A 19,297-nucleotide genomic window follows, 5' to 3' on the forward strand; every position below is an offset into this window, starting at 1 on the left:
GCATCACCCTGTGCCAGGGATGGGGCAAACACAGGGCAGGGAGTGTGGGAGGAAGCTGTCTGGGCTCCTTCCAGCAAGTGGGTCCCATTCATCCAGCCTGGGCTGGGGTTGCCAGGTGTCCGGTTCTCGATTGGAACCTCCAGTTGAAAAGGGAAACTGGCAGCACCCGGTAGGCACAAAGCATCCAGTTACCTGCTGTAACTGGCCCCCACCACTGGGGGTGCGAAGAGCAGCAGCACTGGGAGGGGCCAGTCTCTGCCACGGGGTCACTGTCCGTGACCGAGATTCCCTCCAGCCTGAGCTGGGACCGGGCAGATTATCAGGGGAGCCACATTTTTACCCCAAGTATTGCAAACAGGATTGAAATAAGGGTGGAGCATCCCGGAGAAGGTGTCAGTGAAAGTGAAGAGACGGGACCTGTCAGTCACATTGTAAAACGAGACCTCGCCCGCCTCATAGTCCAGGAAAATCCCCACCCGGCCAGGCCGGATGCTCACGGGGAGGGGGGTAGGGGGGGAGGTGAGGGCCTCGTATCTCCCACCCCACAGTTGCACGGCCCAGTATCCATTCCCAGGTGTGAGTGTGACCTTCCCCTTCCTGTTCACAGATTCCCTACAAATCCCCATGTCCCATCCTGTCTTGTCTCCCACCTCCACCTCCCAGTAACGCCTCCCGCCCGCGAACCCCTCAGCGCCTAGGACACAGGAACAAGTATCAAATCTCTCAGGGTTGTTGGGCCAATCCTGGCGGGTGTCTCCGAATCTCACACGTTTCTGATCCTCAGACAGGACGAGTTCGGGATGAGCCGTGTCTGGATCCAGAGTCACGTCCACTGGGGAGAGAGTCACAGAGTCAGTGCCAGGGGCAGGGGATTCGCACTGGGATCAAAGGGAAATTAACCTGCGTCCCCGTTAATCACTGAGGGGGGGGATTGGGGTTGTTGGCTGTGGGGAGTCAGGGCCCGTCTGCCTGTGAGGAGACAATGAAAGGGAAAGGGCAGGGGGAGCACCGGAAGGGCAGGAAGGTGTCAGTGAGGGGCGGAGAGGGGACAGGTTGATGCTGGGAGAGGAAAGGGGAGGGGCAGGTGACAGGCGCAAAGGGGGGTGGAGGAGTAGAGGGGGAGGGGGAGGGGCAGGCACAAGGGCAATGGCGGGGAAAGAGGAGCGGGCACCAGGAGGACAGAGGGGAGCGAAGGGGGTGGCAGGTTCCAGGGGGCTGCAGGGGATGAGGGGAGGGGTGGGCACCAGGGGAGAAGAAGGGGACGGACCCCAGGAGGCACAGGGAAGCAAGGGAAGGGGTGGGCACCAGGGGGCAGAGGGGTGTGAGGGAAAGGGAGGGCTCAAATGTGGCAGAGGGAATCAAGGGGACGGACAGGTGCCAGGTGGTGGAGGGGATGAGCAGTGGGGCAGGTGGCAGGACCACGCGGGGGAGCAATTGGGAGACAACAGGGGACAGAATGAGGCAGGATCCCGGGGACAGAGGGACTGGCTAGGGCAGAGGCAGTCACTAGTGGATGGAGGAGGGAGGAGGCAGGAGGGGCAGGTGCCAGGGGACTGTGGGGGGGTGAGGACAGGATCATGTGCTGAGGGCAGAATGGGGTGATGGGAGGGGTGGGCACTGGGGGGGACTAAGGGGGAAGAGGAGGGGCAGGGACCAGGGCCCTAGAGCGTGAGTGAGGGGCAGGACAGGTACCAAGGGAAACAGAGAGATGAGGGGAGGGGTGGTCACCAGGGGCCAAAGGAGGGGCAGGAGAAGGGGCGGGCACAGAGCGGGAGAGGGAAGGGGCTTGCACCAGGGAACACAAGTGGTGAACAGAGGGGCAGGTGCTAGGGAGACAGAGGGGGAGTGGAAGGAGGGGCTGGCACCAGGGTAAAAGAAGGGGGTGGGGAAGGTGAAGATGACAAGGGTAGAAAGATGGATGAGAAGTAGGGGGGGTGCCAGAGGGATGTAGGGGGCAAGGTGTGGGATAGACCCCAGGGGACAACACGGGAGTGGGGCGTGGAGAAGGGTGGGCCCTAGGTGGGCAGAGGGAGGTAGAGGAGAGGGACCCAGATGTTAGGACAAGGGGAGGGGAGGGGTGCTCACCACGGGGACAGAGATGGGGGGAGGGGAAAGACTTACACTAGGAAGTCCAAAGAGGGCGAGGGAAGGGAATTGTTCCAGGCGGGCAAAGGGGGTAAAGGAAAGGGCAGAGACCATGGAGGCAGATGGGGGCCAGGGTAGAGATGTGACTCAGGGGGGCAGAGGAGGAGTGAACAGAGGGGCTGGCACCAGGAGACATGAGGGTACGGTGTCTGGGCTTGCTGGAAGGGGGCAGAGCAGTGGGAGCATGGGAGTTGAGGAGTGGCGGGGGGCAACAGGGGCTGTTGCTAATAAGGCCATGTCAGTGGGGAGGGAAGGGGGCATTTCCCCATTTCCTGCCCCCCCCCCTGCAGCGGGGGCCAGTCCCAGTTCACACCCTTGCAGCCCGTCTGCACTAGGGGTTTGCACTGGGGCACCGACATGGCTGAGACACTGCTGTGCAAGGGGCCGTAACCCCTCCCCTCACTGGGGTTATGGATCAATAATTACAGGGTCACTGGGGCAGGGGAGCTGGACTCTGGGGCCCCTTCAGAAAGGGGAACTACACAAAAATGAGGAAGTTATTTAAACAGAAATTAAAAGGAACAGTGCTAAAAGTGAAATCTCTGCAAGCTGCACGGAAACATTTTAAAGACACCATCATAGAGGCTCAACTTATACCCCAAACATAAAAAGAGAACCAAAAAAGTGCCAACATGGCTAAACAACAAAGAAAAAGAAGCACTGAAAGGCAAAAAGACATACTTTAAAAAGTGAAAGTTCAATCCTAGTGAGGAAAATAGAAAGGAGCATAAACACTGGGAAATTAAGTGTAAAAATATAATTATGAAGGCCAAAAAAGAATTTAAAGAACAGTTAGCCAAAGACTCAAAAAGTTATAGCAAAAAAATTTGTAAGTACATCCGAAGCAGGAAGTCTGCTAAATAACCAGTGTGGCCACTGGACGATCAAGGTGCTAAAGGACACTCAAGGACGAAAAGGCCATTCTGGAAAGAATTATTTGCATCGGTCTTCACGACTGAGGATGTGAGGGTGATTTGCAAACCTGAGACATTCTTTTTAGGTGACAAATCTGAGGAACTGTCCCAAATTGAGGTATCATTAGAGGAGAATTTGGAACAAATTGATAAATTAAACAGTAATAAGTCACCAGGACCAGATGGCATTCACCCAGGAGTTGTGAAGAAACTGAAATGTGAAATTGCAGAACTACCAACTGTGGTATGTAACCTATTAGTTAAATCAGCTTCTGTACCAGATGGCTGGAGGATAGCTAATGTGACACCAATTTTTAAAAAGGGCTCCAGAGGCGATCCCGGAAATTACAGGCCGGTAAGCCTGACTTCAGCACCAGGCAAACTGGTTGAAACTATAATAAAGAACAATATTGTCAGACATATAGATGAACATAATTTGTTGGGAAATAGTCAACGTGGTTTTTGTAAAGGGAAATCATGATTTAGCAATCTACTAGAGTTCTTTGAGAGGGTCAACAAGCATGTGGATAAAGGGGATCCAGTGGATATAGTGTATTTAGATTTTCAGAAAGCCTTTGTCAAGGTCCCTCACCAAAGGCTCTTAAGCAAGTAAGCTGTCATGGGATAAGAGGGAAGGTCCTCTCATGGATTGGTAGCTGGTTAAAAGATAGGAAACAAAGGGCAGATAAAAATGGTCAGTTTTCAGAATGGAGAGAGATAAATAGTGGTGTCCCCCAGATATCTGTTCTGGGACCAGTCCTATTCAACATATTCATAAATGATCTGGAAAAAGTGGTTAACAGCAAGATGGCAAAATATGCAGATGATACAAAACTACTCATGATAATGAAGTCCCAGGCAGACTGTGAAGAGCTACAAAAGGATCTCTCAAAACTGGGTGACTGGGCAACAAAATGGCAAATGAAATTTAATGTTGATAAATGCAAAGTAATGCACATTGGAAAGCATAATCCCAACTATACATATAGAATGATGGGGTCTAAATTAGCTGTTACCATTCAAGAAAGCGATCTTGGAGTTATTGTGGATAGTTCTCTGAAAACATCCACTCTATGTGCAGCGGCAGTCAAAAAAGTGAACAGAATGTTGGGAATAACTAAGAAAGCAGGAATAGATAATAAGACAGTAAATATCATATTGCCTCTATATAAACCATGAATCATAGAATATCAGGGTTGGAAGGGACCTCAGGAGGTCATCTAGTCCAACCCCCTGCTCAATGCAGGACTGATCCCCAACTAAATCATCCCAGCCAGGGCTTTGTCAAGCCTGACCTTAAAAACTTCTAAGGAAGGAGATCCCACCACCTCCCTAGGTAACCCATTCCAGTGTTTCACCACCCTCCTAGTGAAAAAGTCTTTCCTAATATCCAACCTAAACCTCCCCCACTGCAACTTGAGACCATTACTCCTTGTTCTGTCATCAGCTACCACTGAGAACAGTCTAGATCCATCCTCTTTGGAACCCCCTTTCAGGTAGCTGAAAGCAGCTATCAAATCCCCCCTCATTCTTCTCTTCCGCAGACTAAACAATCCCAGTTCCCTCAGCCTCTCCTCATAAGTCATGTGTTCCAGTCCCCTAATTATTTTTGTTGCCCTCCGCTGGACGCTTTCCAATTTTTTCACATCCTTGTTGTAGTGTGGGGCCCAAAACTGGACACAGTACTCCAGATGAGGCCTCACCAATGTCGAATAGAGGGGAACGATCATGTCCCTCGATCTGCTGGCAATGCCCCTACTTATACAGCCCAAAATGCCATTGGCCTTCTTGATAACAAGGGCACACTGTTGACTTATATCCAGCTTCTCCTCCACTGTAACCCCTAGGTCCTTTTCCGCAGAACTGCTGCCGAGCCATTTGGTCCCTAGTCTGTAGCGGTGCATTGGATTCTTCCGTCCTAAGTGCAGGACTCTGCACTTGTCCTTCTTGAACCTCATCAGATTTCTTTTGGCCCAATCCTTTAATTTGTCTAGGGACCTCTGTATCCTATCCCTACCCTCCAGGGTATCTACCTCTCCTCCCAGTTTAGTGTCATCTGCAAACTTGGTGAGGATGCAGTCCACACCATCCTCCAGATCATTTATGAAGATATTGAACAAAACCCGCCCCAGGACCAACCCTTGGGGCACTCCACTTGACACCGGCTGCCAACTAGACATGGAGCCATTGATCACTACCCGTTGAGCCCGACAATCTAGCCAACTTTCTATCCACCTTATAGTCCATTCATCCAGCCCATACTTCTTTAACTTGCTGGCAAGAATACTGTGGGAGACCGTGTCAAAAGCTTTGCTAAAGTCAAGGAAAAACACGTCCACTGCTTTCCCCTCATCCACAGAGCCAGTTATCTCGTCATAGAAGGCAATTAGATTAGTCAGGCATGACTTGCCCTTGGTGAATCCATGCTGACTGTTCCTGATCACTTTCTTCTCCCCTAAGTGCTTCAGAGTTGATTCCTTGAGGACCTGCTCCATGATTTTTCCAGGGACTGAGGTGAGGCTGACTGGCCTGTAGTTCCCAGGATCCTCTGTCCAATTAATTGACTATAGGCCATAACATAGCAACAGAGAGCAGTTAAACAGCTTCCCCCTCACAGCAGGTACCGTGTGTGTAGCCTGGGTATTCTTTCTCTCTCTCGCTCTCTCTAACTTTCACATGGACAATGACATTTGCTCCACCCCTTAGTTACTGTGAGAGCTGTAAGAGGACTGAGCAGCGACCGCGTATCCCAGGGGAATGGGACGGAGAGGGACTGCGGCAGTGTCAGCGTTAGTTACCTGCGTATCCTCGGGCTCTGGCGAGTCCTGAAATAATCAGACATGAGAATTTACACCAACGAAATGCAGACTCAGCAAGTCGCAGACTCAACAAGTCACACACTGTGAAAAACAAACGACATGGAGCTTACCCAGTTCTGCCAGAGTGTCCACGGGAATGAGAGGGGAGAAAAGGGAAAAAAGAACATAAATGAATCAATAGGAGAGATTCTCAGTAACAGAAGTGCCCAGTTCTAAACCCACATTACATTGGCCTCAGTGGGAATTTTGCCTGAGTAAGGACAGCAGGATTGGGCTCCTAACCACTAGTTATGACTTCTCCTTTATCGCATCTGATCCTGCAAACCCTCCTCCCAGAAATAAGTGGGGCCGCACCTGTGGGGATCACTCATGTGAGTCATGCAGGCAGATAAAGGGCCCAGTTCTCTCCCTGCTCTGGTCACTGTGTGCAGGGATGGTGCAGACTGACTGGGACCAAGCCCTGGACATTAGAGAATTTCCCTGGTGTAGGGAGAGCCCAGCTGGGGTAAAACAGTGTAACTGGCTCCTGTGCCAATTGCCCCCCTCATCCTGGTGTAGGGGACATGTCAGGGCTGGGACTGAGGGGCTGGGGTGTGTGTGCTGGGGCAGGGCAGGGCACATCACCAATTCCCAGGGACCACAGCCAGCTGGAGTGAATCAGAACAGCCCCTGGGGCAGCCTGAGAACCAGGGAGCCATAACTAGCTCCCACCCTGCCCCCACCCCCCACCTCGAGCAAGTCCTGGCCCAGAAGAGAACCTGGGCCTGCAGCTCAGAGAACTCTTCCTTCATAAGTGTCTCCATCATCTGGGTGATGCTGGTGATCCCAAGGGGTGCTGAGCTCCTACAACTCCCTCCCTCCCAGACTCTGCACCCCCACCCTGCTCCTACACCCTCCCTCCCAGACCCCACACTCCCACCCCCCAGGCAGCAGGAGTTGTAGGAGTACATCCATGGACAGTTCACAGGGTGGGCCCTATTCATGCATAATAATTATTGTTCTCGTTACAGGGTGTCTCTGGTGTCAGTAAGTGAAGTTTGTTTGTTTGTGTTTAAGACTCTATTTCCAAGGGTTAATGTGAAAAATAAAACTAGTAATATTAGGGTTGCCAGGTGTCCGGTTTTTGACTGGAACACCTGGTCGAAAAGGGACTCTGGCAGCTCCGGTCAGCACTGCTGACCGGGCCATTAAAAGTCCAGTCGGCGGTGCAGCGGGGCTAAGGCAGGCTCCCTGCCTGCTCTGGCTCCGTGTGACTCCTGGAAGCAGCCAGCATGTCCCTGCAGCCCCTAGGTGCAGGGGTGACCAGGGAAGCTCTGCGCACTGCCCCTGCCCTGAGTGGCGGCTCCACAGCTCCCATTGGCCGGGAACCAGGGCCAATTTGAGCTGCGGGGGCAGTGCCTGTGGGTGCTGAGGCACCTGGCCGACCCTGCGCCTAGGAGCCAGACATGCTGGCTGCTTCCAGGAGCTACGCAGAGCCAGGGCTGACTGGGAGCAGCCTGAGGTAAGCGCTGCCAGGTTGGAGCCCACACCCCAAACCCTCTCCAGCACCCCAACCCCTGGCCCCAGGTCGGAACCCTCTCCTGCACCCTAATTCCCTCCCAGAGCCTACACCCCAAATCCCTGCCCCAGACCTGAGCTCCCACTGACACCCTCTTGGAGCCCACACCCCCTCCCGCACCCCGAACTACTGCTCCAGCCTTGAGCCCACTTCCACACTTCAAACCCCTCGGCTCCAGCCCAGACCCCCTCCTGCACCCCAAACCCCTCATCCCTGGCCCCACCCCAGAGCCTGCACCCCCAGCTGGAGCCTTCACCCCCTCCTGCACCCCTGCCCCAGCCCAGAGCCCCCTCCCACACCCTGAACCCTTCATTTCTGGTCCCACCCCAAAGCCCACACCCCCAGCCAGAGCCATCACCCCCTACCGCACCCCAAACCCTTGCCCCAGCCCAGTGAAAATGAGTGAGGGTGGGGGAGAGCGAGCGACGGAGGGAGGGGAGATGGAGTGGCTGGGGGTGGGGCCTCAGAGAAGGCGCAGGGCCTAGGGGAAGAGGCGGGGCAGAGGGTGGGGCAAGGGTGTATGGTATTGTGCCATTGGCAACTGTAGTTAATATTAATATTTCAATACCACAAATTTTCCATTCATTATTTCTGGGCAATATCTGGATTTCCCCTTGTCGTGTACCTTACCTGTCTCAGTAACACATTAATTGTTTACACTTCACGTCTTTGCACACACAGCTCTGAGTGTTCCTTTTCCAATTTAAAGCATAATCAAAGCTAGTAAAAACACACATACCTTTCACTGCCTCATATTCCCCTGGAAAGTCAAAGACATCCTGAGTTAACGCTGAGTCTCAAAACTTAATGGGAAATAGTCAAGCGAAAAGCAACGCCTCCCTCACTGGTGATACGAGTGTTTTGCAAGATTTGTCCATAAGATGCTAAGCAGAGCACAGCCCAGGAGCTGGTTTCTTATGGAGGCAGGGACCCAAACTGTCCTGTCCCAGCTCAAGTTATACAGTTATACACCTCAAACGTTGCACAGGTAAACCTGGACCAGAGACCAGGGCTTCCTGGCTCCACATCACTACTCTCTGTCCCTCCCATATTGATCCCCGAAACCCTCCCCACCTGCCCCTGTTCATCCCCTGTCCTCTGCACAGACACACACACCTTTAAGTAGGGTTGCCAATTTTGGTTGGATGTATTCCTTGAGATGTCATCACATGACATAATCTTTAATTAAAGATTGATCTTTAATTCCTGGAGACTCCAGGCCAATCATGGTTGGCAACCGTACCTTTAAGCCCCACCCGATGTCATACCTGCATATCCCATAGCCAGTCTCCTGCCCCACTCCACATTGTTATTTGCATTCCAGTTGCATCTAGAGGTCACACTCAGAGCTGGGCCCCACGGCGCTAGGTCCTGTACACAGACACTCAGGGCTGGGCCCCACAGCCAGGGCTGGATTACTCTTCTGGGGGCCCAGGGCTAGTTGATTTTGTGGGGTCCCCTAGGCTCCATGGTTAGGCCAAAAATGAGGGGTTCGGTGTGGGGGAGGCAGCTGCCAGGGAGTGGGCTGGGTGGGAGGTAAGGTGCAGAAGAAGGCTGGGACTGGGGGTCTGGGAGGGAGGGAGGGAGCAGAAGCAGGCTAGGGGCGGGGGTGGGGGCTCTGGGAGGGAGGTAGGGGGCAGGAGCAGGCTGTGGGGCTGCAAGTTCTGGGAGGGAGGGAGGGAGGGTGCAGGAGCAGGCTGGGGGGTGGGAGTGTGGGGTCTGGGAGGGACTGCGTAGGAGCAGGGTGGGGGTCCGGGGTCTGGGAGGGAGGAAGGGATGTAGGGTGCAGGAGCAGGCTGGGGGTGGGGGTGGGGGAGTCTGGGAGGGTGCTGGAGCAGGCTGGAATGGGGGTGGGGGGTCTGAGAGGGAGGTAGGGTGCAGGAGCGGGCTGAGGGGTGCAGTGTCTGGGAGGGAGGGAGGGAGTGGGGAGGGATAGCTCAGTGGTTTGAGCATTGGCCTGCTAAACCCAGTGTTGTGAGTTCAATCCTTGATGGGGCCATTTAGGGATCTGGGGCAAAAATTGAGGACTGGTCCTGCTTTGAGCAGGGGGTTGGACTAGATGATCTCCTGAGGTCTCTTCCAACCCTGATATTCTATGTAGGGTGCTGGAGCAGGCTGGGGGGTGGGAGTGCGGCATCTGGGAGGGAGCAGGAGGGGGCTGGCATGCGGGGCGCATACCTGGCGCTCCTGCTTGCTGTGGGGGGACATCTGCAGGCACCGCCCCCCACAGCTCCCATTGGCCACGATTCCCAGCCAATGGGAGCGGTGGAGGCAGAGAGAGCGAAGCACTGGGACAGAGAGCTTCCCTGTGCTAGCGGTGACACAGCTCCAGATCGGGGCGGGTGGGGGAGGAAAGGGTCAGCAGTGCACGGAGCCGCTTCCCCCCACCCCCCGCCAGGCAGAGTCGGCCAAGAATGCAACACGGAGGAGCTTTAGTGGCTGCAGCCCGGCCCCCCCCCCCCCCCCCCCGCTTAGCCCTGGGCCACCTACAGCCCCTAATGTCTCTTTCTTAATCTGGCCCTGCCCACAGAGTTTACAGTCTTGGGGCCTGACCCTGCAAATATTTATGCCCCGGTCTAACTTTACCCACAAACCTCCTCCTCTTCCCCACCCACCCCTCTAACTGCTGCCCCATCTCCCTCCTCCCTTTTGTCTCTGAACTCAGTGAACCCAGTCTGCAAACAATGCTTGTGTCTCCAGCTGTCCTAGATCCCTTCCAGTCTGACTTTTCCCACTCCACTCAGACCGCTCTCACTGGGGTCCCTAGTGATCACCCTCGCCAAATCTCAGTGCCCACAACCTTGTGGTTATTTTTGGTTCCTCCCTCTGCACACCCAGGCCATTTCCAAATACTGCTGCTGCTTCTTGAGTGTTATCTCTACTATCTGCCCTTTTCTCTCCATCCTTGCAGCACAATCTCTCTCTCAGACCCTCATTATATCCTGCCACGACTAAAACCACAGCCTCTTCTATGGCTCCCATACGCACCCACTGTCCCCCTTCTGTCCACACAAACTGCATCTAACAAAGCGACAGTCCCTGGCCCAGGGAGCTCACCCTCTGCATGGCAGACAGGGTACAACAGGGGGATGAAATAGACAAGTGGGGTGAAGGGGTTGGGAGAGGGAGATAATGATAAAAACAAACCAAAGCCCAGCTCACCAGGTGCCCAATGCCAGCCAGGAGAGATTCCAGGGGCCACAGCACAGCTGGGTTTGGAGGAGGGATTGAAGAGAGAAGGGGGCAGCTTTACTAATACTGAGGGGGTGTTTTTCTGTACATGGAAAGGGAGGGGGAGAAAACACTGAGGTGTTTAAGGGAGAAGCAGACAGGCAGGTGACCCAGGCTGAGGGTGACCAGACACCCCAATATTATGAGGACCGTCCCAATATGAGGGGCTTTGTTTTATATATGCAACTATACACCCTACTGCAAAAAAAAAAAAAGTCCTGATTTTTCACACTTGCTACCTGGTCACCCTACCTAGGCTGCCAGGAGAAAAATAAATAAATAAATAAATAAACCCAGCAGCAATATGGCTCCCCCTGGAAGTGGTGCCGAGGGTGACCCGGCCCCATGCACCCACCCCTAGAACCGGCCCTGCAGGCTGCCATCGCTGGCACAGGGAAGGTGGCACCAATCGCTCAGACAGGGTGGGACTAACTGGTGAGGGACCTAAAGGCAAAGACAAGGAGCTTGTGCTGGAGGGGGCCTCAGTGGAACTAAGTGGAGGATGTGGTAGGAGAGACGAGCCTGAGGGCTGAGCCTAGCAGCCATGGTTTGGATGCAGCTGAGGGGACAAAGCGGCTGGCATCAAGGCCGGACAGGAGGAGATCACAGCAGTGGAGGTGTGAGATGAACGAGAGTCTGGGCTGTTGAGACGGACACAAGAGGTTGTATCTGTGACGTGTTATACAGGCAGGAGCAGGGAGACTGGGGTGAGGTCAGGACGTGCAGGCCCAGCGAGAGGCTGAGTCAGAGACGATGCCCAGATTTCTGGCCTGAGTGACTGGGCAGATGGAGGTGTTGTTAGGGTGGCCAACACTGTATTTCAAAAATACAGGACAGTTTTTTCTGCCCTGCCCGCCCAACTCAGGCCAACAACATGGAGTGGTTCTCCCAGCCAGGGCAGGGGAAATAGCCCCGGTCCCCTCCCATAAGGAGCCACCTCGAGCAGGGCTCAGACCCCAGGCCTCCCACTCCACTCTGGGCTCCTTGCAGTCAGCTCAAGCCTCACACCCCACCTCAGGGCTACAAGCTCTGGACACAGGAGGGGCAGAGATCCTGGTACCTAGCTCGGGGCAGACCAGTGTATGGGATGGGCGGCAGGGAGGGAGGGAGAGCAGCCACAGACCCCTGCCTCTGGCTCATGGTGTTATCCATAGAGACGAAGAAACTAGTAAGTGTGGAGGGCTCTGAGGGGTGCAGAAGAGATTAAACACTCAGCTGTTGAACCTAAGTTGCCCTCTGGACATTGATGAGGAGATGTCAGACAGGCCGAGATGTGGGAACAGTCTTTAGTGCAGAAGGAGTTTGAAAGACCAATGCACAGAGGTGGTATCTGAAGCCATGCGTGTAGGTAAGAGCTACTAGAGGCAGGGTGTTGAGAGGGGAAAGCAGGGGTCCAAGCACTGGGCTCTGGGGGATGTTCTCTGAAAGAGGGAGACAGGAAGAGACTAACCCAACAAAACAGACACCGAAGAAGGGATTAGAAAGGCAGGAAGAGAACTGGGAGAGGCGGGAGCTGTGAAAGCCAAGGATTTAATGGAGACGAGTGGTCTGGTCTATGGTGTCAGAAGGAGGAGCATGAAGCTAGCACAAAGAGGATGAGGATCACATAGAAGCCATAGGATCTGGCCAGGAAGGTCATTAGAGACTTTGGCGAGAGCGGTTTCAGGGGAGTGCAGGGGACAGAGGCTGGATTGGAGCGGGTCTAGGATGGAATTGGAGGAGAGGAACTCCAGACAGCAATTGTAGACAGAGTGTTCACTGAGCTTAGAGATGGAAGGCAGAAGGGGCAATAAGTAGACAGGGAACTGGGGTTGGGGATGGAAAGTGTGAGGATGGGTGAGACTAAGTGTCACAGGGTGTCTGTTCTTTTAAGGGGAGTTGGGCTGAGCCCCACCCTGTGACTAATTAGCTGATGTTGAGGCCAGGGATCAGGTGACGGCTTAAAGATCTCCTTGTCCTCATAAAAGCCTGGCCAGCAAGTTCCTCAGCTAAGGAGAGCTTCAGGGAGCAGGAAGACACCTGCAGGACATCCTAGGACAGGGAAAAGAGTCCTGTTCATGTCCGATTGTAACAAAAACATGAAAACAAAGTTTTAACAAGGTTTCAAGCAGGAATTTGGACGGACATCCAGATCTCTGAGGCAGCTTCGAAAACCTCAGCCTCATTGTGTGAAAGGCTGGAAATTTGTAACTCCATTCCCTGCACCAGCCTTCTCGCAGCCACTGTGAGTAGAACTGACCAATGGGTGAGAAATACCCTGTCAGGCAGGATAACCTGTGAACAAGTATAGGCTATAGATTGTGTTTCTTATACCTGTAACTTTATGTTTCCAAATCTACACACACTTTTAGTTGAGTCTCTGTCTCAGGCTCTATTAATTAAACTTCAGTTTGGTTTTACTGTAGAGAAGTCTAAGTGCCTGGTGCAAAGGAGTGTGTTGAACCAAGGTGAAGCCAGTAAGCGGGGGTGCATTGCTGGTGTCCAGGAGGAGACAGGGGATTGGGCACAGGGGTGTAACAAAGCTGGGGTGTGAATTGCTAGCCTGAAGAGAGACACACCAGGGCTCATGGAGCCCGGAGCACAGCACCTCATGTTGCCTGTAGCCAGTAGCTTTGGGAGAGTTCCCCCAGTGGGCACAGACAAGGCTCCCACACTGTGAGCAGGTTGCAGCGATTTAGAACTCGTGTAACCCCAAAGGCATCTCAGAGCTCCCGATACACTGAATGGGGAGAAGCAAGCGCCTTAGAATGGGATCCACAGAACCCAGCGTGTTAGGAGCCATGTAAGCCAGCCAATGGGAGAGGCCGACAAGAGGGGTATGTTCTAAGCCCCACCCCTCTCCTGAATTTGGTGCCTCTCTCTGCTAGTGATCCACAGCCAGGAGCCCCTCTTCTGGAGCCGGGCAGATTAGGTACCTCCGTGTGTCTGTGAGACAGAGGAAGGCACTGGCCACACGCCACACAAGATGGCCAAAATGCAGAGGAGTGTTATAGAGTGATTCGGAGTTAATATTTAATTAAAGTGTAACAACTTGAACAAAAGAGACAGAGGGAGCCTCACATCAGAATGTCCCATAGCCCAGTGCTTAGAGCATTGTCCTGAGAGATAGAAGATCCGTGTTCAAATGCTTTCTCCTCATCTGGCAGAGATGGTGGACTTGAACCAGAGTCTCCCACATCCCAGGTGGGTACTCTAACCCCTGAGCTAAATGTTACAAGGGAGGCTCATTGCCTCTCCATCTCCCACCTCGTTCTGTGTGCTGTTGGGTGACCTCTGAGCACATCTACTGGATCAGGCCCCACAAGTGAGCTAGATGCTTCTCCCCTCAGTTTATGTGTCTCCAAGGGCACAGGTGGGAGATAGGTGCCCAGATGTCTATAGCAAGGCAACCATGTCCTCCATGTGCCCAGAGGCAGAAACTTAGACACTGAGAGAACTTTTACACCAGAGATTAATGCCCCGAGTGAGTTTAGGTGCCTACAGGGTTGGGTTTCAACCAAGTGGGGTTTTGTGGACCATGGTGCCTAAAACTGGGATTGAGAGGCCTATGTCTGGGGTTTCTTTGTAGATCCAGGTCGTAATGCACAATGCAATTCTCAGATAAAAACTACATTAATGTGGAGCTAAGGCTGAGAGAACATACTTGTAACTTAGGGTAAAACACATTACAGGAGGAATCTTTTAATTATTCCCAAACCAAGTGCTATACACCCAGGAAATACAAATTATGGTTAAATTATAAAAGAAATCTATAGTCTAGAAATGCAGCTAAGGCACCTAAACAACCTTAACTCTGCCCTGCAGTAAGATCATGAGGGGAAAACTGAAAAACATTGTGTGCCTTTAAAAATCAGTTTCATTTAATGTAGAACCACACACACTGCTCTGCACTGATCAGACCTGTATGGTTATTGTATGGAGTCACTGCAGGGTGGAGCTGAGGTTGTGGGTGTGCGTGGTCACTGAGGGTAAAATCCCTACCCCCCCATATTACATGGGCATGGAAGGGTCAGAACACAGGGGGTTCCCGGGTGATGGATCCTGTCAAACACTGGACAAGTCTCTCCGGGTTCATCTACATTGCAGAAAACCTTGTGTCAGTGGGTGTGAGCCTGGGGCAACTGTCTTGGGCTTGCAGCGCTCGCACTACAGGGCTGAAAATATCAGTGTAGAAGTTTCTGCTTGGGCTGGCATCTGGGTTCTGAAACCCAGCGATGGGAGAGGGTCTCAGAGCCTGGGCTCCAGCCCCAGTGGGAACGGCTACACTGCTAGATTTAGCCCTGCAGCACAAGCCCCAGCCACAGGTGGGTTTTGGCACTGTATATGTACCCACAGTCTCCAGCAATGAGACTGACCAAGCTGGGCTGGTGTATTCAGTGCCCTGGGCTCAAGGTGCATTTCTGTCATTTCCATGGGGTTTATTAGGACAAATGGGCCCTTCACCCTTCAGAGCCTCTTTGTGTCAGTGTGAGCAGCCCTGAGCTCCCTGCTTGGGGCTCTGGTGCCAATACAGAGACATTCCTTGTCACTCATTCAAACACGCTGTAACTCCACTTGCTAAAATTGAGTTCAAGATGTTAAACTGTGACTCCACTGGCATTAAATGTGGCTTTCAATTGAGTTAAGTTGGCTGGACTGAGCTGACTTGACTGAATTGACATGAAATCTTCAACGCATCCCATTGGTCCCAGACACTGACCTTTCTGCCTCTTCATCTCAGATTGCAGGGTCTCTAGGGGGAGAAAAGGGAGAGAGGTGAGATTTCACCCTGTCGTGTTTATAACAGTAACTCCACAGCTAATGTAGTTGGTCCAGACACTGACCTTTCTGTCTCTCCATCTCAGATCGCAGAGTCTCTAGAGGGAGAAAAGAGGCAGAGGTGAGATTTCACCCTGTTGGGTTTATGGGGATAATGTTAATTTTGTAACTGGCCCAGACACTGACCTTTCTCTTTTTCCCGTTTAGACAGCAGGGTCTCTAGAGAGAGAAAAGGGAAAGAGATGATTCATCAATTCATAGATTCCAAGGCCAGGAGGGACCATTGTGATCACCTAGTCTGACCTCTGCATAACACAAGCCCGTCGGCTTCCCCACAACAATTCCTAGAGTGGATCTTTTAGAAAAACATACAATCTTGATTTACAAACTGCCAGTGCTGGAGAATCCACCACGGCCCTTGGGAAACTATTCCAACAGTTAATTAATAATGGCAAGATTTCATCCTATTTTATTTATGGGGATAACTCTACTGTCAGCTAGTGTAATGGGATCCAAACACTGACCTTTCTCGCTCTCCATATCAGATCGCAGAATCTCTAGAGGGAGAAAAGGGCGAGAGGTGAGATTTCACTGTCGTGTTTATGGTGCAGTTCCAGATATTAATATAATTGTGCTGTAACTATGAAAGTGAGGCAGACAGACTGACAAACAGGACACAGACAGATCTGTCTCAACATCCCTGCACTGACCATCCCTCACTTCCCTCCCGCACTGACCATCACCTCTAGGAGCTGCTCTAAGTGTCTCCCCCAGGAGCCATCCCCGCTTCCTGGGACCCGTCACACTCCTGTCTGATCTGGCTGTTGCGGGGGAGAGGAAAGAAGGTCTCTTTTTTTATCCAGTTCCCTGTCTGCTCCCCTCTGTGCGCATCCCCTGAAAAGCCCCAGCTCTCCCCAGCTCCTGACTGTGGGGATGGGGGAGGGAAGTGAGTGATGGGAATGGGGCATTCACCTGAGCTGGATAAGGGACAGGGTCTGATTGTCTCCATCATAGGTCAACTCCTGGCCATGTATCACTAGGGTCATGCCTATTCCCTGATCCTAGTGATATCTGGGAAAAGCTCCTTCTAGGGCCTGGGTAGATGGGGTGCCCCAGCTAAGAATGGGGTGGAGGGGTCTTTCTTTAGCTGGATGCTTGGCTCAGCATGGGCCAGGGAGGGGTGGGTGGATGGGCTGCTACAGGCATTGCCTCTAAGATCAGCTCTTTCCTATTTGGAGCTCATCCACTTGGTGCATCAGCCCTGAGGTACCAACACTGCTGGAAATGGAGGTAGTGTCATGTCTGCCAGTCACTGCTGAGAACAGCCTGAGCGAGACCATCTTATGCCCAGTGTGAGGAGTGTCTCAGACCAGCCGTGCAAGTCCTGGGTGTGTTTATGTTATTACAGCATCCTAGCCACACAGCTCACCAGTGCAGCTGGTGGGATAATTCTCTGAAAGACCCAGGGAACAAGACAGTGACAGTTAATTGTTCTGATTTTTTTAGTGCTTGGAAATGAGCCCCACATAGCTCTCTCTGGACACATAGACAAATTTTACATATGACTGAAAATAGTGAATCCCTGTGTGATGGGGCCTATCAACCCTGCACTGGCCCAACAAGGGTTGAACACAGCCTATGGGTGCAAGAGGCCATGCTTCCTCGCCCCTCCTGGACACGCTCCAACTGGACGCTGGATATACAAGGGACAAGTTCAGTCCAGTCTGGGCTGACAGTGGAAGAGAGCGTACGCATGCTCTGAGCTCCTGCCAGGAAGCTGCTAGAGCTGCAGACTGTGGCAGTTGAACACACCGAGCCCACGGCAGGACCCCGGTTGACCACGGAGACAGAGGAAGACAGATGGCTGCTGCTGGTGGAGGAAATGCCATCACTGGGATCATGGGTGGGAAGCAGCCCAGGAAGATTATTTGTTGAGGTTGGAACCTGAATCTGAAACCAGGGCTACTGGTTTCACAGGGCCCTGGTTTGGCACCCAGTGGAGCAGTGTGGATCTGGGTCCCCCTATCCCTTCCTGCACCTACCACTGGGTGGGATTGCTTGCCCAAATGATCACTTTTGGCTGATGTGGGATCCCTCATCTCCTTGTTATTGGGGCAGGAGTAATAAAGGGTTGTTATCCTTGGTGTGTGAATCAAGGGCAGCAGAACTGTACTTGGCATAACTGATTGAAGGACTCACTCTTTACTAAATGGCACTTGTAGGCAGGGGACATGGGCTCCAAAGCCTAGTGAGGCTGGCCAGCCAGCTATTTGATCCTTTATGTCTGCTGTGTAATAACAAAATTAATTTGGACTCAATTGAGAGTTTTGTTATACACCCCAGAGCTGAAATCACTGATATCTAGTTCTCACTGTTAGACCTTGTTTGGGACAGTGTCTCTGATGTAAGAGATTGCCTAGCGTGCACCAGCCAGTGAGGCTCCCACACTCTAACAGCTGAAATCATGAGAGCTGTGCTAAGTGGGGGGGACCTGAAAACATCCTGGTGGATTGGTGTAGCAATGGGCCAGCAGGATGGCTGGGGAAGAGAAGCCGAGGGCCAATTGTCTGGCAGGGTAGCTGGTGAAGAGGCACAGTGATCAGCCAGCATGGTGGCTGGCGACGAGGAGTGGCAAGCAATTGCCTGGGCAGCAGAGCTACTAATGTGCCTGCTTACCCCCTCTCCACCCAGGGTGGGAGGTGAACTCTGCAGATGCACCTCTGGGTCTGCACTGACCCAGAACAACAACTGTGAGTGGGGTGCAGAGAAGGGATGGGCATGTTAAAGGGACATTTGGTTGCTGGACTGAAGAACCTGAGGGGAAAAGGACACTGCCTGAGTCTTTAGCTCATTGTTTATGTTTATGAACTCTGTTTGTGGTGTTTTCCCAAATTAATGCCGGGTTATTTCCCACCTTTTATTAAAAGTTTCTTTCTACACTGAGACTTTGTGCTTGCAAGAGGGAAAGTATTGCCTCTTAGAGACACCCAGAGCGTGGTATATAATTGTCCCAGGTTACTGGATGGGGGCTCAAGCTCGTTTTGTGTTGCCTTGTTGAAGAGAAACCCCTAGATATTGAACTAGGCCCTTGTTGCTGCCAGTTCCAACAGGCAGAAGGCTTACCGGTGACAATTCAAAGGTACAACACCCAGTTCCAGCTTTCACAAGTACAAAGCACAGCTCCTTTCTGCTTCTTTGAATTACCTGCTTCTGTCCCCACTGGGAAATCGTTGTAACAGACATTTCCCCTTCCCAATTCTTTAGATACTTGTAAATTCCTACACAGCACTTCAGGCGAGAAAACCCTGGCTGGGACTTTCACAGCTGCCTTGGGGGTTGCACACTTGGTGCCCATTAATTTAAACAAAAATTGAGTATTCAGATCCCTTAGGCAGCTTTGAAAACCCCAGCATTGCTAGAGATGCCCAGATCACTGAAGGCCAATTTCTACCCCTTGTGATCAGAGGAAAACCTACAGCTGAGCACTTGTACTACAATAGAGAGTTTATTGCCCTGTCCTTGTAGCAGGATCTCAGGGCTTGTCTACACCTACAGCACTGCAGCTGCACCAGTGCAGATGTGCCGCTGGAGCGCTTAGTGGAGATGCTACCTACACTGACAGGAGAGCCTCTCCCATTGGGGTAGGTACTCCACCTCCCCGAGAGCTAGGTCGGTATCACTGAGTTGCTCACGGGTCAGGATTTCCCACACCCCCAAGCGTGGGATGTAGTTATACCGATAGAAGTGTGCAGTGTAGATCCACCCTCAGTCTGAGCACAGCAAGTTTCAGCGCAATAACTTGCCAGTGTAGACAGGCTCCCAGCACTGGGAGCTACGCCCCTCGTGGAGTGGTTTTCCTGGAGCGCAGGGAG

The 19,297-nt window shown here is 52.6% G+C and overlaps 1 protein-coding gene across 1 annotated transcript in view; it reads right to left on the minus strand.

Annotated features, from left to right (window-relative positions):
• Positions 1-266: 266 nt before the first annotated feature.
• LOC141998861 (butyrophilin subfamily 1 member A1-like) overlaps positions 267-19,297 on the minus strand; it is a 47,799-nt gene continuing 28,768 nt past the window's right edge. The window contains exons 6-12 of the mRNA XM_074971834.1: positions 15,950-15,982; positions 15,612-15,644; positions 15,491-15,523; positions 15,367-15,399; positions 8,095-8,196; positions 5,858-5,959; positions 267-832 (exon numbers count right to left, since the gene is read on the minus strand). Coding sequence (XP_074827935.1) covers positions 267-832; positions 5,858-5,959; positions 8,095-8,196; positions 15,367-15,399; positions 15,491-15,523; positions 15,612-15,644; positions 15,950-15,982 — 902 coding nt within the window. The remainder of the gene's footprint in view (positions 833-5,857; positions 5,960-8,094; positions 8,197-15,366; positions 15,400-15,490; positions 15,524-15,611; positions 15,645-15,949; positions 15,983-19,297) is intronic.

Source organism: Natator depressus, chromosome 14, assembly GCF_965152275.1.
Source record: "Natator depressus isolate rNatDep1 chromosome 14, rNatDep2.hap1, whole genome shotgun sequence".
NCBI classification, from domain to species: Eukaryota; Metazoa; Chordata; order Testudines; family Cheloniidae; genus Natator; species Natator depressus.